The following is a 25,576-nucleotide window of genomic DNA, read 5'->3' on the forward strand; positions in this document are numbered from 1 at the left end:
GCTTTGAAACATTAAATACATTTTATTTTGGTATCAATAAATGGATCAAGCACATTTCGTTGCCAGTGTAGGAACTGAATTGCCACTTTGTCTGAAATTTGCCTCGACATTTTCTTGCTACAGCTTCTAGCACTGCTAGTGTCCACAGTCCTAGATGCATGGTGCATGCAACATGTCCCATGCAACTGTGAACTTTGGAACACAATTAGAAAAGTGTCTGGATGCTTAAACACATACCTGTGGATGTGCTTAATGCAATCAGAGAATAAAATATAAAGCCTGTGTTCCTTTTTAGGGACAGTATAACACACATAATTAAAAAGCTATTCATTACTCCCATTATTTTGTCTCCTGTTACAAATTAGTGATACTTGAAGTTGAACAAGTAAACCTCACATCTGATCAGTCATATCATTGCTCTTGCAGAGCATGCATGAAGCTATTTATGAGCTCCGTAATGGGATATGTGGCAATAACGAAAGCCTATGTGCGTGTTGGCTTTCTTTTTTTTTTTTCTTTGAGTTTACAGTACTGATAAGCACAATTTGCGCAGTCATGTGCCGAAATTTTCCTGCTTTGAACAAAAATTATTTCCAGACATGACTTCTATTTTTGTTTTCAACATGCTTGCTATGTCATCACCATTCTTGAGGCATTTTTATATTTAGCCTAGTTTATATTTACATTTTTGTCACACTTTACTGTGGCTTCCGGAGTAATTCCTCTACTTACAGTCAAGGAGTGCAGCACTGACTGTCATTTGGTACTACTCATACTGGGGAAAAAAAATTTGGAACCTTGATATTTTTCAGAAACATTGGTGTCGACTGGTCCTGAAAGTATCGGTTCTTTTGTCATGCTGTTTTTGACATTTAGAATATCTGGAACATACCAAATTGGAGAACCACTGTTCTTGCAAGGTCCTGTTTTAGTTTGTTGTCCAGATTGTGAGGGTGTAAAGATACAAAAATCTCACAATTCGGTGCATGTTGTTGTATTGTATTTGTGATTTTTCAGTACGTCTCTGTCCATCATTGTTATAATTAGCAAGATCACCAGTGATTCTACAGAGGAGATTTGTTCAGTGACTTTGCTAGCCTGTGCAGGTTAAAAAAAAATAAATAAAAAGCCTAATCTTCTGTTGTGAAACAGCCTCATCTTGGGTGCATTATAGTGGGTTGCAGCTTTATCTACTGGTAAATACAAACAGTGGAATTTTGTTTTTAAATAAAAGTGGGTTGGAGATTTCAGTGTGGGTTGTATAAAGCAGTGTTTCTCAACCACTGGGGGGTGACCTGCTTTTGGGTCACGGCTTGAAACAAGTGGGTCATGAATTTCTTAAGTGTTGGACAGCACTGTGAAATGTTTCTCCACTCTTCCAATCATACTTGTTTCATCAGGAGCATGCTCTACTGATCATGCTACTTTCAGTGAGAGATGGTTTGCAGTTGCTGATAATGGGTCATTAATGAATTTAAATAGGGAAAACTGAGTCATGGAACCCTAAAGTTTGAGAAGCACCGGTGTAAAGATTGATCCGATTATGATTCAATGCCTGATTTTTCTTTCTTTCTTTCAAGTTCAAGTTTATTGTCATGTACATACAGTAATAACATGCCTACAAATAGATAAAAATGAATTAAAAAAGAAAAAGAGAAACACATTATATAGAATATATATACTGCATATACAAGTAGTGCTGGGAGGTATACCGGTTCATACTGAAAACCGTTTTTTATTTTTGTCATGATATGGATTTTTCTTACACCGCAGTACCTGTTTAAATAGCTTAAACAACGTTCGGAACGTGGCGCAACTGTTTAAGGGGGGACCTTTTTCACTACTACACCGCTAAAAACACGCATGCAACGGAGTACATGCGTTAGTGGAGGTATTGAGCGATGAAAATGGACAGAGAACATTCAGAAACTGAAGCTGTAGCAGATGATAAAGTTGAATGTGATGACACAGAAGAACTTTTGCCGAAAAAAGGAGCCGTGTCTGTTGTCTGGAGATTTTAAAAGGTCGGATGTAGACCAAACAACTATTTACGGCAAATGCTGTCGAGCTTTAAAGTTGTCACTGGAGGCAGCAACACGAGCAATTTGCTGCACCACCTCAGCCGCAAATATGCTTTGGTGTACCATGAATGTATGGAACTAAGATTGGCACCCTCCATGTCCTCGGGTAAAACTGAAAAAGCCAGAGGACACTCGAGTCAGACGCGTTTGCCAAAGGTACTGCCTACAACAAAAAAAGCAAGCGATGGATCGAGAACCAACGCCATTACAATCCATATAGCTAATGTGTCAGTGGACAGAGATTGGTAACATTAACAAAGTGTAATTTGTTTACAAAAAATATTTACTATTTATTCCTTTTCTAAGACATGTTCAGTGCAGTACAACTTTTGCCAAGCAACTCTGGATATTTTACTAAGTCTAAATGCCTCTTTGGATGGTTGAAAATATGTTGTGAAAATTTTAGTTTGTTTGCAAACTTTGTTAAATAAAAAGGCTCTATATTTTGACTGCATCTGTCATGCAATGTGATTCCTTCTCTTCATTAGTGCCACCCCCTTGAAAACTATCACTTTATGGGGCCATGCAAGCCTGTATTAATATGTGTGTGCACATTAAAATGTTTTTTTGTACAATTCCCATGGCAGTGGAATAGGTTATTCTTAGCCAGTTTACTGCACAAATTGCAGTGGAAAATGTGGTTAACATCCACTCATGCACAGGAAAAAAAATACCGTCGAACACCGTGAAACCGGTATCATTTTGAAAAATACCGTGATATAGAATTTTGTTCATACCGCCCAGCACTATATACAAGCACACATACAGTATTGTTGTTATGATTAGCTGCTCAGTAACTTTGCATGCAAAAAATGTACATTGTGGTTAATCAAGCACTCTTACAACTTGTGAATAGAAATTCTTTCTGAATCTATTGTGACAAAAGTGACTGTGCAGGATGGCTGAGGTCTTTCAAAATGCCTTTTCCTTAGGTAGAATGTGTTGCATGTGTTCTGAACAGAAGACTGTTTTTTTTGTAATGAACATGTAGGTAAACTTGTTTCTTTACTTCTGTAGACTAGCTAGAGGTACAGAGGTAGTTATCTGGTTTGAAACATGCTTCGATTTTTATTTACTACACCTGTAGATAACTCTGCCTGTGTAGAGTCTCAGAGTAAGGATGCTACCCCACTGTATTTTGTGTATACCACCTCTTGATTGTCTGCTTATAGCATTTCAGGGCTTCGGTAGTATAATATGTTTTAAGCAAAATTTTATGCAAAACTCGCTTACACTCAATCAACTATCGGGGAGGATAGGTCCCCTATGAAGTGCCGTGGCACTGGGTAAATGCTGCATGGCAGTTTCAACATGCTGCTCGGTGGTTTGCGGAGAAAAATGCTAAAATCTGTGTTATGCGTTAATGGAATGCCACTGCTTATGAATAATGAAAAACACCTTCATTCTTACCGAGTGCCCTTATTACAATATAAGTGCAGTAATATGCTCTGGGTACTTTTGGACAACCAGGCACCGCTGCAAATAGTCTTCTGATGTTGGCAAAAATGTTATGTTTTATGTATGTACACCCACACTATATGAAAACTGAATGTAGCATCTTGTTGGTTGGTTAATGGCTTCCAGCACAGTGGGCTTGATGGAGTGAAAGTTGGCAGAGATATTGGTACACAACCTGAAATTTGTCTCTACCCAGTTTGTTCTTGTTTTCAATCTTTCATGCATTTAATGTCTTACTATGACTATTGGTTTCAAATCCACTTTGAACTACAGAAATACTAGCACCTCACTTAAATAAAATGTTCCTTTAGTTTTAAATCATAATTGTAAAAAATAATTGTTTTAGTTGATACTAGGGGGCTTTGCTTTCCCACCCCCGCGTTTGGTTTACTGGATATACAATTTAAAGAGATTATTTTCATGGGAATTGTTACATATGCATTATTTTCACTTTTACTTTAAAACTTTTGTAAAAACAATACTTGTCCTTTATTTCCGGCCCCGGGCGTGGTTAAATCTTTCTCGCAGGACGTATTAAGCTGCTCGTGTTGTGAAGGGGGGGCGGGTGAACTCACGCTAAGGAGATGCCGTCAGATCATCTGTCTTTCTGCTGCTAGCGAGCTGCGTGTTCTTTTTGTTGTGCTGCACGTCGATATTTAAAAGTCTGTACAGCAGCTGTCCTTTTGCCACTTTGTGTCTCTGCTGCTCACATTGTGAACTCGGTGGCTGATTGGCCACTAAGGAGTTGCAGTGGGATCATCTGCTGGCTTGCTCCAGCTAGCGAGCTGCGTTTTTTGCTTGTTGCACTTTTGCGTTGATCATTTCAAAGCCTGTACAGCAGCTGTCCTTTTGCCACTTCCCATCTTTGCCGCTCATGTTGTGAAAGGTGGGGGGGCATTGAAGGGCTGAACGCACGCTATGGAGAAGCGGTCGGATCATCTGCTGGCTTCCTGCTGCTGCTGGCAAGCTGTATGTTCTGCTTGTTGCTTGTCGCTTGTCATTGTTTTAAGAGCTGGGAGCACATGATGTCTGTCTGCCAAAAGCATTCCATCAACTACTTGGTTAGATGTCCGTGAACTTGTTTTAAATATTGTCTCTCTGCCTTGTCTCGCGGGATGTCAAATTGTCTTCGCGTGACCTACTGTATGCAAACGTTAAAGACGCATACAGCACCACCCCGCTACCTGCGCTTGGGAAAGCATATCATAACCTGGTTCTGCTTCAGCCTCACTACAAACCAAGAGTGAAGGAGCTACCTACAACCACACGCTCATTCAGGAAGTGGTCCCCTGAGGCAGAGCAGGCTCTGAGAGACTGCTTTGGAACTACGGACTGGGATATCCAGCAGGGATCATATAGTGAGAACATTGAGGAGGTTGTTGACTTCACTACTGACTACATCAACTTCTGTATGGACATTGTATTTTCAGTAAGAACAGTACGCTGCTATGCTAACAACAAGCAATGGATTACAACTGACATCAGGGGCCTTTTGAACCAGAAAAAAAGGGCTTTTAAAGACGGTGATCAGCATGAGCTCAAGCGCGTGCAGAAGGAACTCCGAGTCCAGCTCAGGGAGGCGAAGGAGCAGTACAGGAGAAAGCTGGAGCAGAAGTTGCAGAATAACAGCATGAAGGAAGTGTGGGATGGGATGAAGATCATCACTGGCTGCAGCTCGAAGCGGGGTGCCACCATCGAGAGAGACGTGGAGAGAGCGAACCTGATGAACAACTTTTTAACAGGTTTGACCACCCTAAACCACTCTCACCTCAGAGTATTGCATCCTTCTGCTGATACCAGCATAGGAGAGAGTTTCCCCCCACCCACAATTATAGCAGCCCAGGTAAGCAGAGACCTGAGGAGACTTCGGGCCAGCAAAGCAGTGGGTCCAGATGGAGTATCACCACGACTGCTGAAGGCCTGTGCGTTGGAGCTGGGGAGTCCTCTACCGTGCATCTTCAACCTTAGCCTGGAACAGGGGAGAGTCCCGAGGCTTTGGAAAACATCTTGCATCACCCCAGCCCCACAGGTATCATGTCCTGGTGAGGTGAATGACTTCCGGCCTGTTGCTCTGACGTCACATGTGATGAAGACCATGGAGCGGCTGCTGCTTCACCACCTGAGGCCACAGGTCCGCAACGCCCTCGACCCTCTGCAGTTCGCATACCAGGAGAAGGTGGGAGCGGAGGATGCCATCCTCTATATACTACACCGATCCCTCTCCCACTTGGACAGAGGCAGTGGTGCTGTAAGAATTATGTTTCTGGACTTCTCTAGCGCTTTCAACACCATCCAACCTCGGCTCCTTAGTAACAAGCTGACAGAGATGGGAGTAGATTCATACCTGGTGGCATGGATCGTGGACTATCTTACAGACAGACCTCAGTATGTGTGTCTTGGGAACTGCCGGTTTGACATTGTGGTCAGCAGCACAGGAGCGCCGCAGGGGACTGTGCTTTCTCCGGTCCTGTTCAGCCTATATACATCGGACTTCCAATACAACTCGGAGTCCTGCCACGTGCAAAAGTTTGCTGACGACACTGCTATCGTGGGCTGCATCAGGAGTGGGCAGGAGGAGGAGTATAGGAACCTAATCAAGGACTTTGTTAAATGGTATGACTCAAACCACCTACACCTGAACACCAGCAAAACCAAGGAGCTGGTGGTGGATTTTACGAGGCCCAGGGCCCTCCCGGACCCTGTGATTATCAGAGGTGACTGTGTGCAGAGGGTACAGACCTATAAATACCTGGGAGTGCAGCTGGATGATAAATTGGACTGCCAATACTGATGCTCTGTGCAAGAGAGGACAGAGCCGACTATACTTCCTTAGAAGGTTGGTGTCCTTCAACATCTGCAATAAGATGCTGCAGTTGTTCTATCAGACGGTTGTGGCGAGCGCCCTCTTCTATGCGGTGGTGTTCTGGGGAGGCAGCATAAAGAAGAGGGACACCTCCCGCCTGGACAAACTGGTGAGGAAGGCAGGCTTTATTGTAGGCACGGAGCTGGACAGTTTGACATCTGTGGCTGAGCGACGGGCGCTGATCAGGCTCCTGTCAGACATGGAGAATCCACTGCATCCACTGAACAGTATCATCTCCAGACAGAGGAGCAGCTTCAGCGACAGACTGCTGTCACTGTCCTGCTTCACTGACAGACTGAGAAGATCGTTCCAGGTTCCAGATCTGTTTCTCTACCTGTCAGTCATAAGCCACCTTTATCTTAAGCATTCAGATCTATCGATCGTTCAACGTCAAATTGTCTTCTGAGAAGATCTCGTCTCCCTCCCAGGATTTTTTTTTATAATAGAGAGATATAATTTCACCTATTGTATATTTTGATAAACATTATTTTATATGATTTGTTTAGGTTTGTGCTAACAAGCATGTGGCCGCTGATCATCTATTACAAATTTGTAAACAAATTGGACCACTTCTGGAGAAGAATCACACGGGTATATCTGGAGTCCAGTCTCTGCTTGGAACTGGGTGGCAGTGCTTACTGGATAAACCTAAAGGTATGATATCTGCTGAACGCTTGCTTGCTTTGTACAAATTACTGGCATTCCTGTTTAGATAACTATGAACTCTTTTAAATCTATCATTTTTAAACATCTTAAGCAATACAGTAATCCCTCCTCCATCGCGGGGGTTGCGTTCCAGAGCCACCCGCGAAATAAGAAAATCCGCGAAGTAGAAACCATATGTTTATATGGTTATTTTTATATTGTCATGCTTGGGTCACAGATTTGCGCAGAAACACAGGAGGTTGTAGAGAGACAGGAACGTTATTCAAACACTGCAAACAAACATTTGTCTGTATTTCAAAAGTTTAAACTGTGCTCCATGACAAGACAGAGATGACAGTTCTGTCTCACAATTAAAAGAATGCAAACATATCTTCCTCTTCAAAGGAGTGCGTGTCAGGATCACAGAATGTCACATAGATAGAGAAAACAATCTCTAGCAAACAAATCAATAGGGCTGTTTGGCTTTTAAGTATGCGAAGCACCGCGGCACAAAGCTGTTGAAGGCGGCAGCTCACACCCCCTCCGTCAGGAGCAGGGAGAGAGAGAGAGAGAGACTTTGTTTTTCAATCAAAAATCAATACGTGCCCTTCGAGCTTTTAAGTATGCGAAGCACTGTGCAGCATGTCGTTTCAGGAAGCAGCTGCACAAAAGATAGCAACGTGAAGATAATCTTTCAGCATTTTTAGACGAGCGTCCGTATCGTCTAGGTGTGCGAACAGCCCCCCTGCTCAATCCCCATACGTCAGGATCACAGATAGTCAGCGCAAGAGAGAGAGAAGAGTAAGCAATCTAGCTTCTCAGCCATCTGCCAATAGCGTCCCTTGTATGAAATCAACTGGGCAAACCAACTGAGGAAGCATGTACCAGAAATTAAAAGACCCATTGTCCGCAGAAATCCGCGAACCAGCAAAAAATTTGCGATATATATTTAAATATGCTTACATATAAAATCCGCGATGGAGTGAAGCCGCGAAGCGCGATATAGCGAGGGATCACTGTATTACAAATTTTCATGAAGATTTAAACTTTATGACCACTTCACTTATACTTGAATTATGCAAAATTATGCAAAAGTTAACATTTTAATACTCATATTAAAAATAAATTTATATTTAAACACGGTATATTGGAACTTTTTATTATTGCTATGTTTGTACTTTGTCTGTTTTTATACTTATGCTATTATTGATATTTTTATACTTTTCTCACAGTGCATTTGTTAATCATGAAATGTTTCTGACTTGTGCACTGTAACAAATGATTGTTGCAAACAAAGCAATTCTCAAAAATGATCCTCTTTGTATACAAATACAATACCCAGATGAAATTGTTTGTGTATGCTCAACTACTTTAAATGTAGCCATTTATATTTTTTCCCCCTCAGCTGTGTTCTTTTTTGCTTCAAGAGGTCAGAAAATACAGTGTGACTTCCCTTCTATATATACAGTTAGGTCCATAAATATTTGGACAGAGGCAACTTTTTTCTAATTTTGGTTCTGTACATTACCACAATGAATTTTAAATGAAACAACTCAGATGCAGTTGAAGTGCAGACTTTCAGCTTTAATTCAGTGGGGTGAACAAAATGATTGCATAAAAATGTGAGGCAACTAAAGCATTTTTTGAATACAATCCCTTCATTTCAGGGGCTCAAAAGTAATTGGACAAATTAAATAACTGGAAATGTTCATTTCTAATACTTGGTTGAAAACCCTTTGCTGGCAATGACAGCCTGAAGTCTTGAACTCATGGGCATCACCAGATGCTGGGTTTCCTCCTTTTTAATGCTCTGCCAGGCCTTTACTGTAGCGACTTTCAGTTGCTGTTTGTTTGTGGGCCTTTCTGTCTGAAGTTTAGTCTTCAACAAGTGAAATGCATGCTCATTTGGGTTAAGATCAGGTGACTGACTTGGCCATTCAAGAATTTTCCACTTCTTTGCTTTAATAAACTCCTGGTTTGCTTTGGCTGTATGTTTTGGGTCATTGTCCATCTGTATCATTTAATGCCGCCCAATCAATTTGACTGCATTTAGCTGGATTTGAGCAGACAGTATGTCTCTGAACACCTCAGAATTCATTCGGGTGTTTCTGTCCTGTGTCACATCATCAATAAACACTAGTGTCCCAGTGCCACTGGCAGCCATGCACGCCCAAGCCATCACACTGCCTCTACCGTGTTTTACAGATGATGTGCTATGCTTTAGATAATGAGTTGTTCCGCGCCTTCTCCATACTTTTTTCTTGCCATCATTCTGGTAGAGGTTGATCTTTGTTTCATCTGTCCAAAGAATGTTTTTCCAGAACTGTGCTGGCTTTTTTAGATGTTCTTTAGCAAAGTCCAATCTAGCCTTTCTATTCTTGAGGCTTATGAGTGGCACCTTGCAGTGCACCCTCTGTATTTACTTTCATGCAGTCTTCTCTTTATGGCAGACTTGGATATCGATATGCCTACCCCCTGGAGAGTGTTGTTCACTTGGTTCGCTGTTGTGAAGGGGTTTCTCTTCACCATGGAAATGATTCTGTGATCATCCACCACTGTTGTCTTCTGTGGACGTCCAGGTCTTTTTGCGTTGCTGAGTTCACCAGTGCTTGCTTTCTTTCTCAGGGTGTACCAAACTGTAGATTTTGCCACTTGTAATATTGTAGCAATTTCTTGGATGGGTTTTTTCTGTTTTCACAGCTTAAGGATGGCTTCTTTCATCTGCATGGAGAGCTCCTTTGACCACATGTTGTCTATTCACAGCAAAATCTTCCACGTGCAAGCACCACACCTCAAAATCAACTCCAGGCCTTTTATCTGCTTAATTGATAATGACATAACGACGGACTTGCCCACACCTGCCCATGAAATAGCCTTTGAGTGAAATGTCCAATTTCTTTTGAGCCCCTGAAATGAAGGGATTGTGTTAAAAAAAATGCTTTAGTTGCCTCACATTTTTATGCAATCGTTTTGTTCACCCCACTGAATTAAAGCTGAAAGTCTGCACTTCAACTGCATCTGAGTTGTTTCATTTAAAATTCATTGTGGTAATGTACAGAGCCAAAATTAGAAAAAAGTTGTCTCTGTCCAAATATTTATAGACCTAACTGTATATGGAGACACTGTGTGTTTTGCAAATGAAAATGCTAAATGTAGTAACCATTCGATTATAATAATCTTTATGTATATCTTTCTGTTTTATTGAATACTTTCACCACACTTGCATATTCCTTCTTCATGTAAAGTACTATACACCGATCAGCCACAACATTAAAACCACTGACAGGTGAAGTGAATAACATTGATAATCTCTTTACAGTGGCACATGTTAAGGGGTGGGATATATTAGGCAGCAAGTGAACTATCAGCCCTTGAAGTTGATGTGTTGGAAGCAAGTAAAATAGCCAAGCATAAAGATCTGAACGACTTTGACAAGGTCAAAGTGTGATGGATAGAAGACTGGGTCAGGGAATCTCCAAAACAGCAGGTCTTGTGGGGTGTTCCAGGTATGCAGATGTTAGTACCTACCAAAAGTGATCTAAGGAAAAACTGGTGAACTGGTGACGGGTTCATAGACTCTCAAGGCCTATTGATGCGTGTGATGAGTGAAAGCTAGCCCATCTGGTCTGATCCCACAGATGAACTACTGTTGCCCAAATTGCTGAAAAACTTAATGCTAGCAATAAAAAAGGGTGACAGAACACATAGTACATCAGAGCTTGCTGCATGTGGGGCTGTGTAGCCACAGTCCAGTTAGAGTGCCCATGCTAACCCCTGCCACTTGCTGAAAGTAGGCCATGGAACAATGGAAGAAGGTGGTATGGTCAGATGAATCATGTGGGTTTTTTTTTTTGTTTTGTTTTGTTTTTTAAGATCATGTGGATGACCAGGTGCGTGTCTGTTGTTTATCTGGAGAAGAGAAGGGAGCAGGGTGCACTATGGGAAAAGGGGAATTGGGTGGAGGCAGTGTAGTGCTCTGAGCAGTGTTTTGCTGGGAAACTTTGGGTCCTGGCATTCTTGTGAATGTTAGTTTGACACATACCACCTACCTAACGACCTTTGCAGACCATGTACATTCCATCATGGCAGTGGTGATTGCCTGATGGTAGTGGCCTTTTTCAGCAGGGTAATGCTCTCTAGCATACTGCAAAAATTGTTCTGGAGTGGTTTGAGGAACATGATAAAGAGTTCAAGGTGATGACTTAGCTTCAAATTCCCCAGATATGAATCTAATAGAAGATCTGTGGGATGTCCTGGAAAAACAAGTATTATCAATGGAGGCCCCTCACTTCCCTGATTTAAAGGATCTGTTGCTAACATCTTGGTTCCAGATAATACAAAGACACATTCAGAAGTCTTGTGGAGTCCATGCCTCGACAGATCAGAGATAGTTTTTGGAACACGAGAGACATCTACACTGTATTAGGCAGGTGGTTTTTAGTGTTGTGGCTGATCGGTGTACAAGCCTCTTGGTTCTTTTCTAATAGATGGACAAGAAGTACACCAGAAAATGCCTTAGCCTGTTAACCTTGTATTACCTTCACACCCTGCAATACTTAACACCTGGGAACCTCCAGTGATGGGCTGCATGGTTCTGGGACTACTTGCACCTTTCCTTTGGCTTTGCAGAGTTTCTTCCACTGTGAGTGCTGCACAAAAGCACCCCCTTGTCTGTCTGCAAGACCTGAATTAGATAGGAAAGTGACCTCTATCCCCTCAACGATTGCTAATGTTAGTGAGCATGAGGTTTTTTCAGTGAGGTAACTACAAAATTTTATTTTGATTCCATTGTAAATTCTTTAGAGAAACCAGACGTATGAAACACTATTCTGTTTCGTGGGTTTACCTTTGGAGAAGACTGTCTTTTTGGCATTTCTAGAGATTGACATTTCTAGAGTGTGTATGAATGTTTATAAATGGGCTTGGTCTGAGCGTGCCTCCTATTGTTTGCCTAATTCTGCGTGGAGAGGCCATGGCTCCTTGTGAAAGTTACACTACCAGTCAAAAGTTTTAGAACACCTCAATTTTTTTCAATTTTTATTGAAATGCACAGTTTTAATATCTTAATGTTTCATGAAGTCAAGGCATAAAACAAACCATGGTAAATCAAAAAAAGTCAATTAAGTGTACAGAATTTTATTATCGCCACCTTTTGCAGGTTTAACAGCCAAATTATGGTAACCAGTTTAAAGGAATGGCTTTCTTACTTCCACTTGCCCTGTCAAACTTGCAGCACAAAGTCTCCTCTTCACAGTTGAAACTGAGACTTGCTTTATATGACCATTGTGAAGCTGTTGTGCTGTGAGGTGTTTATCACGCAAGCTGGTGACCTTCAGAAACTTGTCTTCTATTTGGGTTGTGATTTTGGATCTGCCAGAGCTCTTCCTGTCAGTTTCTTCCTGTTCCCAAATGCGTTTGGATTGTGTAGGATGCCATACTCACGGACATTTTAATTTTTATTTGCAGTTTCTCTAAATCAAAGGCTTACACTTCTAAGAGTAATAATATTCGGCCTCATTTCATTTGTTAATTGCCATATTCTTGCCTTTATCGCTGGTGTTTACAACTTTCTACAGTGTTATATTGCCTAAGTAGTACTTAAGAAGGCGTAGTAACACAATCTGTTTCAACTCTGCTTTAAGACAGGCAGATGGTTTATAAGTAATCATCAGAATTTGAGACACGTATGCAAATTGTTTGCTTCAACTTGCACAGCTTAATTTACTTTTAATTGGAGCAGAACATCAGTAGATTTGTAACCTATTAGTTGTTCCATGAAGAAGGCCCATTTGTAATATTGTAAAATTTCCTTTTTTTCAGGTTTTGCTAACCTAAACTTTAAATTTAAACCTCTGGCAGTTTACATCTTACCTTTTCACCATTTTAGGTTATTTATTGTATTTCAACAGAATAAATTTGAAAAAAAACTGGACTGGTAGCATATTGAATAAGTAAAACATCTTATGTTTTATTTATATTCACTTTCTGTAGATGTTATTTCTTAGTATAGTGACAAATAACAAAGTGCAGGTACAAGTGTAATGTCAGCATTTGTGCCTATTAACAAGCAATGACTTTAAAAAAAACAAAAACACTTTTAAAATGAAGTAAATATGCGAAAAAAATCTTGAAAACCATAATTCGTAAAATATATACTTTGCTATGCAGAAGACACATATTCTTGTTTCTATAAACAATGAGCACGATTCATAGTAATATTTTGAATTGACAAAGTAAAGGTAGAAATGGAGACAACTGCTTGTGTAATTCAGGTTTATATTTATTTGAATATAATGGTCATCCAGTATTAAGTATATACATTGAATTGTGGTTTCTAAATTGTCATTAGTGGCATCTCTGCCACTTGAGGAGGAGCATGCGTTAATACAGTGTGTTGCCGCACCCACCACATGACAGACCACCTCAGGATCCCAGATTAGGACCCGAGTGCAGCCATGCACTTGACAGTTGTAAAATTACAACTTCATAGGAACAAGTTTAATATCATTTTAGGAGTATTTTCAACATCAGCGATGCTGTTTTTAGCTGCCTTTCTACAAATACCTTGATTTAGGTATATCTTCGAACTTGAAAAGGAGCCTGCTCCACTGTCAAGTCCTTTTTGACTACTGTGCTGTCAAACATTGCCTAATACAGTGCTTATAGCTTATTAACAAGATTCAGGTCTATGTGACAACTTACAAAAGTAGAAATACTTTTAAAGACTCAGAATATTTTATCACCCCTTTAGATTCCTTGTTTTTTTCCTTCCAACATTACAGTAGCTTTAAAATTACATCAGTCTCAACAGAAAATTAAGCTGGGTCTTACAGAACCACCAGAGTGACGTGGATTCCTATAACAATGTATGAAAGAAAAGGGAAAGTGTTTTGATAAATTGCCCATTCAGAGTCAGTCATCTACTTATGAAAGAATGATTTTTGGTTCTTAGGAAAAGCACACTATAGCTTGAAAGGGAATTTATAAGCTTGGCGATATTATGAAGAATATGTAGATACAGCAAAATTAGAAAACCATTATGAACTTTGCAACACACACAATCTTAAAAATGCTGCTGAATACAATACATGTCATCTGACTAAACAAATAGCACAGGTATCAGTGCCTTCTTGTAATTTTGGGGAAAAATAATAATACTCTAAACAATGCATTTTAAATCTGTATTTACTATTTCCCTGACCTGTGGCAATATCAATTTGATCACCTTCATCCTTGTTCTTATAATATACTATCACTGGTTTAAATAAATATTAGAGTGTAAGCTTAGCATTATTCTCTGTCTAATACTTACTCGTGTGCAGTAAGTGTGAAGCATTTGTTTAAAATATTTATGGCATTCTCTTCTATTTCAAAAGATTGTAAGAATGGTCAACGGAAGGGTTCAGAATTTGCAGTGCTCTGTAATGGGAGACCTCTGGTGATGCAACACTTCAAGAACTCACCTAATATTGGTAAAAAAGCAATGTATTTTTCAATTTAAAAATGATTTTTTTAATTATGAAATTCAGATTTTACCTGCATTTACAGTTTTAATAGCAAGATATTGGTGCAGGTGACATATTGCTATTAAGAATTTCTTTTGTTTGATATCTTATTTTTTTTTTGTGTAAATTAAGTTTTATTTATTATATGCATTTATTTGCTATGACATTTGAATACCTAAAACTGAAATAATTGCATTGTCATATTTCCAAATATGCAAATTCCAGGTTTAGATAATGGGGTGTAAAGTATGTAACTATAAATGTCCATATACATATATTTTAATGTTACACCCTTATACTTTACAATAGAATAGTATGTAATAAGTATGGGGAATTGCCAGGGAGCCTGTCAGACAATATTCTCACAATTCTTAGTCCCTATACAATAATGAATTTATTTATTTTTGTTTTATAACCTATTGCCATTATGTTCTGTAATGTATGCAATGTATTGTTTCCTTTTTATTTGAAATTAACATTGAAATCATATTCCTTAGTAATTTGTGTTAATGTATTATTACACCTAATGAGGGAAATGTTTTACTTAGATAAACCAAATTAAATCTTTTTCATTTGTGGAAATTAATGTTGGGTATAACAACAGTCTCCATATTCACACTAGACAATACTCCTTTATGGTTGATAATACGCAAGTCATCTAGATCTGACACAGGGTAAGTGCTTATGAGACCATAACTTATTTTTTACAGTAGGGCCGTTAATAAACTGAGGTTACAATTTTCACATGTAAAAAGTTTTTTTGAATATATACAAAAATGCATTTAAAGCTTTTGAACTTAGACAAATGTATGTTGCCATTCTGTTTTCATGATGAATTAGAAATTTTCATACACAAGCAGAACTTGTTGAACAATGTTAAGTTCTCAAATACTGATTAAAAATGATTTGTTTAATTTACTATAGAGAAGGGAAAAGGCTTTACACCCCTCTACTTTTTTCTTATGTTTGTGAAACTTTGTTATACTTTAGGGAGAGATTTACATTCCATGCAGGGATGAACTTCAGAACAAGAGCAAACAAATTATCACAGAAGCTCATAAGCACTGCAGCCAAATGAGACCTGTGATTTTAAGTTGTTTGTGTTAATGTAAAGTGCATCCAGAAAGTATTCACAGCGCATCACTTTTTCCACATTTTGTTATGTTACGGCCTTATTCCAAAATGGATTAAATTCATTTTTTCCCTCAGAATTCTGCACTACAACACCCCCATAATGACAACGGAAAAAAGTTTACTTGATATTTTTGCAAATTTATTAAAAATAAAAAAATTGAGAAATCACATGTACATAAGTATTCACAGCCTTTGCTGAATACTTTGTCGATGCACCTTTGGCAGCAATTACAGCCTCAAGTCTTTTGAATATGATGCCACAAGCTTGGCACACCTATCCTTGGCCAGTTTCGCCCATTTCTCTTTGCAGGCACCTCTCAAGCTCTATCAGGTTGGATGGGAAGTGCCGGTGCACAGCCATTTTAAGATCTCTCCAAAGATGTTCAATCGGATTCAAGTCTGGGCTCTGGCTGGGCCACTCAAGGACATTCACAGAGTTGTCCTGAAGCCACTCCTTTGATATCTTGGCTGTGTGCTTAGGGTCGTTGTCCTGCTGAAAGATGAACCGTCACCCCAGTCTGAGGTCAACAGCGCTCTGGAGCAGGTTTTCATCCAGGATGTCTCTGTACATTGCTGCAGTCATCTTTCCCTTTATCCTGACTAGTCTCCCAGTTCCTGCCGCTGAAAAACATCCCCACAGCATGATGCTGCCACCACCATGCTTCACTGTAGGGATGGTATTGGCCTGGTGATGAGCGGTGCCTGGTTTCCTCCAAACGTGACGCCTGGCATTCACACCAAAGAGTTCAATCTTTGTCTCATCAGACCAGAGAATTTTCTTTCTCATGGTCTGAGAGTCCTTCAGGTGCGGCAAACTCCAGGCGGGCTGCCATGTGCCTTTTACTAAGGAGTGGCTTCCGTCTGGCCACTCTACCATACAGGCCTGATTGGTGGATTGCTGCAGAGATGGTTGTCCTTCTGGAAGGTTCTCCTCTCTCCACAGAGGACCTCTGGAGCTCTGACAGAGTGACCATCGGGTTCTTGGTCACCACCCTGACTAAGGCCCTTCTCCCCCGATAGCTCAGTTTAGATGGCCGGCCAGCTCTAGGAAGAGTCCTGGTGGTTTCGAACTTCTTCCACTTATGGATGATGGAGGCCACTGTGCTCATTGGGACCTTCAAAGCAGCAGAAATTTCCTCAGATTTGTGCCTCGAGACAATCCTGTCTCGGAAGGTCTACAGACAATTCCTTTGACTTCATGCTTGGTTTGTGCTCTGACATGAACTGCCAACTGTGGGACCTTATATAGACAGGTGTGTGCCTTTCCAAATCATGTCTAATCAACTGAATTTACCACAGGTGGACTCCAATTAAGCTGCAGAAACATCTCATGGATGATCAGGGGAAACAGGATGCACCTGAGCTCAATTTTGAGCTTCATGGCAAAGGCTGTGAATACTTACGTACATGTGCTTTCTCAATTTTTTTTATTTTTAAGAAATTTGCAAAAATCTCAAACTTTTTCACGTTGTCATTATGGGGTGTTGTGTGTAGAATTCTGAGGGGAAAAAAATGAATTTAATCCGTTTTGGAATAAGGCTGTAACATAACAAAATGTGGAAAAAGTGATGCGCTGTGAATACTTTCCGGATGCACTGTATATTTCTAAATTCATTGTAACTGAATCTTAAAGTGGTGCTTTCAGTTAAGGTTCTAGAGATGGTCCTAGTTTACATTGTGCTGGAGTACCTGATTTTATTGTACTTTTAATGAGTCATATTTTACACAAGAACAGAGAGCACATAAATACCAGAGCTAAAATTTCACTTACATCAGGTGTGTTTGTTATTAAAAACATCCCTATGTAACTATTACTAAAGACTGACACAAATTTTACCAACATATGCTGACATTTGCATAGGTCATTGAGGCAGCTGTCTTTGATTAGTTAGCATACTTAAAAGTGGCAAGTTTTCTTTTAAAATATAACAAGTACATGAGCAATCTCTTCTGCATAGTGTTTTGAAAACAATTTGTTTTATCTTGACTTCCTGTTAGTCAGTTGCCAAAAATTTGATATTACTTTTTAGTAATATTTTTTAGATTATCTTGACTTCCTGTTAGTCAGTTGCCAAAAATTTGATATTACTTTTTAGTAATATTTTTTAGATTATTACAAACGTTTTCCTTGTCAGACGCACACTGTCAACAGATAACCATTAACTTTTAGTAGATTGTTAATATGCATTTTAGATAATCCTATACATTACTTTATTTTTCAGTTGAAGTGTATCATGCAAGACGGCTGACAGGCATACAGTGTTTTAGTTTCATTTATCCTGTGAGTAACTACCAGCACATAAAAATGCACAAACGAATTCTGGGACATCTTTCAGCAGTATACTGCATTGCTTTTGATCGAACAGGACAAAGAATATTTACTGTAAGTATAAAAAAATTACAACTTTTGGATCTATGTACAGTTAAAACATTTTTGCTGGATTGTATTAGAACTCCATCATGAATTTGAGTCTGTAGCAATTTAATTAACTGAATTTCACATGTCAAGATATTTTTTTTCAGGGTGCAGATGATTGTTTGGTAAAGATTTGGTCCTCATTTGATGGACGATTGCTCTCAACTCTGCGTGGACATTCAGCTGAAATTTCGGACCTTGCAGTGAACTTTGAGAACACATTAATTGCCGCAGGCAGTTGTGACAAAGTGATTAGAGTCTGGTGTTTACGTACCTGTGCTCCTGTCGCAGTTTTACAAGGACATACAGGATCTATAACTTCTCTGCAGGTAATTTGACTTGTTTTCTTGCTTGCTTTCTTTGATTTCTTTTCTAGTTTCCACTGATAGCTTACCTATATTTTTGGTAAAGATCAGTAGACTGGTTAGACTTTTATTTTTGCTATATTGTTTGCCTGATGAAGCTTGGTCTTTTTTTCAGCATCACAAAATTCATTGTTGGCAAGTGGGATTTTTTTTTTCCCCATGGCAGTAGTACTTCAGCTGTCCTAGACACTACGGTGCCTGTCCTTCTGCAGACAAGTACTGTCATGTACTGTGCAAGGAACAGAAACAATGTTTCATCATAAAATATCATGCAGTGCAGTGGCTGCAAGTGCTTCCAAAATTGTTGCCAGTTCTTTTTTGTAAGTAGTAATTAAAACTGATGGGAAGCTGCAGCACTGATACTTTTTGCAACTCTGGTCGAAGAAGTTCCTTCTTTGGTTGCTAATTTTTATAGATTGCTTTAATGGTGATGTAGATTTTGAATAGTACATTCCAGAATTCTAAGAAATAACAAATTTATTTTTTATTTGTCAGTCTGCTATATTTATACAGGAGAAATATTTGATTACTTTCTGCCCAGATCCATTTTACATCTTGTCAAGTCAAACTAAATATAAAGTAAAAGTTGTCTTTTCTAAAAATCGGGGCTTATCCCATTGTTGTTTTATATATCTATAAAATTCAGGGCTACTTCAGTGTGGGATTGCAGGAATCATGCCTATTTCAAAATTTTCTCTTTAAAAGGCAAAAAAAAATCTTTTGCAGTTGCCACTTGTATCAAATTATGGAATTAGATTAGAAATAAAAAAAATATATGATTCATTCTTTGGGGAAAATAATGAATTTTTGTTTCACTGCTTAAAACACTTGTTGCTTATATTTGTAGTTTTGTCCAATGGTCAGAAGCTCTATGAGGTACATAGTTTCTACTGGGGCTGATGGGACTGTCTGCTTTTGGCAATGGGATGTTAACAATGTCAGTTTCAAGTAAGTTTATAGTTTCCTTCTCTTTCCACTTTAAAGTATTACTGAAGCACTGCTAAATTCTGATTATTTTTTGTACTTTTTTTTTTTGTATTTTTTTATTGAAACTAAAAGCTGGTGAAATCGATATATATTTATCTATGTCTGTCTATTTATCTTGTGTATATACTATGTGTGTGTGTCTGCATTTATTTATTTTCATTTACATATACAGTACTAGATGGCTCTGTCCCCTCCTTGTTTCGCTTGCCACCCCCCGAGAGCCAGTCATAGGCACCTGCTATCCTGTGGCTGAGCCACACGAAGGGCATCAGGGTGCCCCTCCATTAGAGTAAGCGATTGTATTTGAAGAGATGGTATATAAAACAGTATGCAGGGTGTGGGAGGAAGACAGTTTGATCATTTGTTATTATAGATAGAAAATCAGTTACTTGAGTATTTCACTACAGTTGTCTATTTTAAATACTAATGAATAATAAAACATAGTAAAAAAGTAAAACAATAAAAAAATTTAATTACATTAACGCCACATCAAAAACAATATTATCAATTACTTTATCGTCTAACTTACATTCAATAATCGTTGCATTTTTGAATTTCTGTTCGCATATTGTTAGGAATATTTTTCTTTCTCATTTATTGGACGATTCTCTTTGTTCTTGATTTTTATTGTATGCAGCTTTTTTTTTTTTTTTTTCCCCCCCAATGTTCATTATCCGCTCTTGCTGCACTTCTATTATGATGTTAAATTCAATGTTCTTGAATAGATAATTTGCTTTACCTCCTTACCATAATAACTGACTGCATTGAAGGGCGAGTTAACACTGAGAGTTTCACAGGGTGGTACAGAGATATATACAATATAATAGAAATATATACACCGTATTTACTCATGTACCATGCGCCCTCTTGTAAGATGCACACCCTAACTTTTACAAAGAAAATCGCGGAAAAAAAAATTTGCCCCGTGTACGACGTGCATTGGGATTGTATAGGAAGCGTTGAGGGCACGTTTTCCGCGAAATGCCCTTCTGTTTTTGTTGTATGACGAAAGTTTTTCTTTCTTACGTTGAGAGAGAGAGAGAGAGATCCCAAGCAGAAGAAGTAAACATTACAGAAAAAAATTTCCTCGTGTATGACGCGCGCCTGACTTTCTAATGCTAATTTTCAGGAAAAAATGTACGCGTGGTACATGTGTATATACGGTATATATGTTGTAAGTATGTGTGTGTGTGTGTATATATAATTTGTGTGTTTTATATACAGTGGAACCTCGAGATACGATCACCTCTGTATACGAGAAATTCAAAATACGAGGAAAGTATGAGCGAAAAATTCAGATCTAAATACGAGCATTGGCTCACGTAACGAGCCACGAGCCAGGCTGTGGGTATAGCTCGCGGCTTAGCGAGGGGGCGTGGTAGCTGTAGCGAGCCGCAGGGCGATCTGCGGTGTCTGCGTTTCTCACCTAAGTGCACAGGTGGGAAACTGCCCACATCCATGATTTGTCCTGTGGCTGATGGGCTGGGCAGGGTTGCCACCCGTCCTTTCAAATACGGAATCGTCCAGTATTTGAGAATGAAATTGCGCGTCCTGTTTTGAATCAATACGTATGCGTCCCTTATTTTTTTGTATTAAAAGTGGTAACCCTAGCAGCTGCCATGTCTTCCCCGCATATATAGAGAAGCGCGAGCCGGTTAAGGGGGAAGAAGTAAAAGAAAAGAGAGGAGAGGAGAGAGAACGGAGGTTGCAGGAGGAGGCAGGAATCCGCAGCAGTAGGAAGTCGGTGCGAGAGAGCGAGCGAGTACAGGCTCGCGTGTAGCTGAACAGGCGAGCCAAACAGCTGAAGCAGGACGGTGTAGAGAAGGTCAGCTGCATTAAGTGTCTCGCCTGTTGCAGAGCCCGCATGGGAGAAGCAGGTGAGACGCTAACAGAGAAGAAGCACCGGGGATTGTCATCTGTTTTTTGAAGACTGCTTCCTGTTGACGTTTTAACCTCGTGTTAAAGGATTGTTATTCTTATGTACTTTAAACCTCCACTTCACAACTGTTTTAAGGATTATTTATTTAAAGATTTATTGAATGCTCTACTGCACTTTGGACACCTGTTTGATTCTTTTAATAATCAGTTATATTATTTACCAGTGTTATTTATTAAAGGTAGACTACAGTATATATAATTTATCAGTGTTATTTGTTAGGAAAAATGATTTTTATGTTAATATATTTGGGATGCGGAACGGATTAACTGGATTTCCATTATTTTCAATGGGGACGTTTGTTCTAGATACGAGAAATTCGCTATACAAGCTCAGTGCTGGAACGAATTAAACTCGTATCTAGAGGTTCCACTGTATATATATATATATATATATATATATATATATATATATATATATATATATATATATATATATATATATATATATATATATATAGTGCTGGGCGGTATGACCAAAATTCTATATCACAGTATTTTTCAAAATTATACTGGTTTTACGGTATCAGATGGTATTTTTTTTACCCATGCATGAGTGGATGTTAACCACATTTTCCACTGCAATTGCTGGCTAAGAATAACCTATTCCACTGTCATGAGAATTGTACATTGTACAAAAAAACATTTTAATGTGCACACAAGTATCAATACAGGTTTTCATGGCCCCATAAAGTGATAGTTTTCAAGAGGTGGCACTAATGAAGAGAAGGAATCACATTGCATGACAGTTGCAGTCAAAATATAGAACCTTTTTATTGAACAAATTTTGCAAACAACTTAAACTGAAATTTTGACAACATATTTTCAACCATCCAAAGAGGCATTTAGACTTAGTAAAATATCCAGAGGTGCTTGACAAAAGTTATACTGCACTGAACATGTCTTAGAAAAGGAATAAAGAGTAAATATTTTTTGTAAACCAATTACACTTTCTGTTAATGTTAACAATTTCTGTCCACTGACACGTTAAAGTGACTTTTTAAACAACTTTACCATTATTAAACTGCATAATATTTAAATAATAAATATTTATTTAATATTTAAATAATAAATATATTATTTATAATAATATAAATAATAACAATAAAATAAATAATAGTGCAACTTCCAGTAATAATACTATTACTTCAAGACTTCAAGCCTAGGTGCATTACACAGTACAGTATTCACCAAATAAAAATAAAATAAAATAAAACAAGTGCAACTTGGTGATGACATCTTTACCAACTGAACCATCATTAAGGCAAACTGCATTAATATGGATCTTGCTTCAAGCTAAGCTATATACATAAATAATAAAAATGCAACTTGCATTTATAATGCTATTTGTGGTATAGCCCTACTGAATCGTATTAGGGCCACAGTGAAGAAAAAAAATACGGACACAGGGAAGGAAAAAAACTATGTCGAGAATAAAGAGTAACTACGCTACTACTGTTCCGTCATGTGAGGAGGCGGCCCCTGCCACTAAATGTCTCATTATCTGACCCAAAAAAGGTACCAGTTTAACGTACAGTGACTAAAAGATTCCCCTGTCTTTTTTTATGATCAGTCCAATGTTTTGCAGGTACTGATAAGCATCGAGAGAAATGTTTGCAGGCACAATGCCGTACATTACTGGAAACCCGATTTTAAAATGGAATAATGTATAACCATAGCCTTTCAGAAAACAAAGTAAATAAAAAACCCACATGCCATGTCATCATCTGTGACCGCTGCAAATGACACACAAAAATATAAAAGTTAATGAGGAGGTTCTTAAAATCAAAGTAAACATTGTGTACTGTATCGCAAAAGACAAACATCCCTTCACAAAATTTGGCCCACTCATAATTACTACATTAAAATGGCATAAATATCAATGACTTATGACAAACCATATGCTAAAGGACTGGTCAGCTATCCAACAGTATGAAAAAAGAATTTGCTGCTAAAGTAAGAGACACCACACTCCCACTATGTGTATTTAATTACCGAAAGGAGACGCACATTTTTTAATGACAGCGTGCGAGATTGCTAGAAGATAAAAAAAAAAAAACGTGTGTTTTACCTGCAGGGCTCGAGCAATGCCTCCAGCTTCTGAAGTTTCTCCAGCTCATCATTTGTTGGCATGACCACGTTAGTTTTATGTAGGGGCAGTGCATCTCTTAGTGGTTGTTCGTTTCTTCGCACACGCTTCACCATCTCCAGTGTGGAGTTCCATCTAGTCGGCACGTCTTGTACGAGTGTCTCAGTCTTCAGGCCATGCGCGACTTGCTGTTTCTCAAGTTCTGCAATATTTGATGGACTGTGCTTGAAGTGCTCCACCACTTTTCAGCATTTGGAAAGTACGCCATCAAATGCACTATTCTGCAGAGACACTGACAGAACGTTGAATGCTGTGCGCAATGCATGGCAAGTGTTTGAAAAGCAGCTGTCACATCGCTGAAATTAAATTTCTGTACTGAGTGTGCTTACTTTATTCTCAACGTTCCACTGCTTTGCTACATCCTTAAAATGTTTGGCACATGTTTCGGCATGATGTTTCTCCGATGTTTTAATGACCGTCAAAGCATGTGAATGCTGTTTCCACTGTTCGTCGATACAATGGGTTGTAACCCTGAGGTAGCTATGATTTCCAAGTGATGTCCAGTAGTCACCAGTAAGGGCGACTGTCTCCGTGCTCTCCAACTCCTTAACTAGTCTTTCCCTCTCTGAATCATACAGCTTGTGTATACTAGTTAACGACTGTGGCTCTCTAGGGTAATTCATAAGTTGGGTCGTTGGACGTGATCCGAATTATGTGGCGCAGACCTTCGTCCTACTCTATATAAATCGGCATGCATGCTGTGGCTATGCATTTAGCAATTGCTAACGTTAATTTGCTGGAGGTTGACACGCCTATTGGTTTCTGCCAAATGCGTGGTCTGTCGCATAATACCCGTGCTAATGCTATTAGTGTAAAATGAATGCTTGGCTTGCATGTGATATTGTAGGCTGCTTGTACTCCGGTGATAACTAAACTCGGCTTGACAGTAACTACATACAACCTTAGTTTTATTGAGTGAGCTGTCGGGCAAGTTTTGAAACTGAACTTCCCATTTAATGGACCTTTTTCTATCGTTCAACAATTAGGAATATGGAGTGACTTCTACGAGAAATAACTTGAAGGCTAGAGTGGCATGCGTTCAGTTTGCAGGAATTTACTGGAATTTCGTAGGATCAAAAAGAATCTGCGTTAACGGCACTAATTTTTTTTAACGGCGTTAAAGTTAGTGTTTGACAGTCCTAATATATATATCTCTCTTATAAAAAAAAATCTTGGTGGAAGGGAGACCAGGGAGACAAAACGTGATCTTCTCGGAAGACACTTAAAAGACCCGCGAGATGAAAGAGATTGGCCATGGAGCATCTAGCGGGGACCTTAAACATGTGACTTGGTGCTAAGAAATTACAATTTGACGTCCTGCGAAACACTTTAACGTCACGAGAGACAAGGCAGTGAGACAACATTTAAAACAAGTTCACGGATATCTAACCAAGCAGTTGTTGGAATGCTTTTGGCAGACAGACATGTGCTCCCAGCTCTTAAAACAATAAGTGACAAGCAGAACATGCAGCTTGCCAGCATATGATCCGACCACTTCTCCTTTGCATGCGTTCAGCCCAACCCCCACCCCCCCTTTCACAATGCGACCGGCAGAGACACGAAGTGGCAAAAGGATAGCTGCTGTACAGGCTTTGAAATGATCGACGCAAAGTGTGACTAGCAGAAAACGCAGCTCACCAGCAGCAACAAGCCAGCAGATGATCCGACTGCATCTCCTTAGCGTGCGTTCAGCCGCTCACCCTTCACAACCCGAGCAGTGTTATACGTCCTGCGAGAGAGTGAGTTAACCACGCCCGGGTCTGGAAATAAAGGATGAGTACAGTATTGTTTTTACAAAAATTTTAAATTAAAAGTGAAAATAATGCACATGTAACAATTCCCATGAAAATAATCTCTTTAAATTGTATATCCGGTAAACCAAACCCGGGGGTGGGCAAGCAAAGCTGTGTGTGTGTATAATAAATATATATTATATATATATAATATATATATATATATATATATATATATATATATATATATATATATGTAGTATGTATATATATGTATGTATGTATATATGTATATATGTATGTAT

The 25,576-nt window shown here is 39.0% G+C and overlaps 1 protein-coding gene across 2 annotated transcripts in view; it reads left to right on the forward strand.

Annotated features, from left to right (window-relative positions):
* The window catches only part of brwd1 (bromodomain and WD repeat domain containing 1), a 216,081-nt gene that overhangs the window by 20,023 nt on the left and 170,482 nt on the right, over positions 1-25,576 (forward strand). For both annotated transcript variants that reach the window (XM_028800205.2, XM_028800203.2), the window contains exons 5-9: positions 6,909-7,056; positions 14,424-14,519; positions 17,909-18,069; positions 18,210-18,431; positions 19,315-19,415. In XM_028800205.2, coding sequence (XP_028656038.2) covers positions 6,909-7,056; positions 14,424-14,519; positions 17,909-18,069; positions 18,210-18,431; positions 19,315-19,415 — 728 coding nt within the window. The remainder of the gene's footprint in view (positions 1-6,908; positions 7,057-14,423; positions 14,520-17,908; positions 18,070-18,209; positions 18,432-19,314; positions 19,416-25,576) is intronic.

This window comes from Erpetoichthys calabaricus, chromosome 4, assembly GCF_900747795.2.
Source record: "Erpetoichthys calabaricus chromosome 4, fErpCal1.3, whole genome shotgun sequence".
Taxonomy (NCBI): domain Eukaryota; kingdom Metazoa; phylum Chordata; class Cladistia; order Polypteriformes; family Polypteridae; genus Erpetoichthys; species Erpetoichthys calabaricus.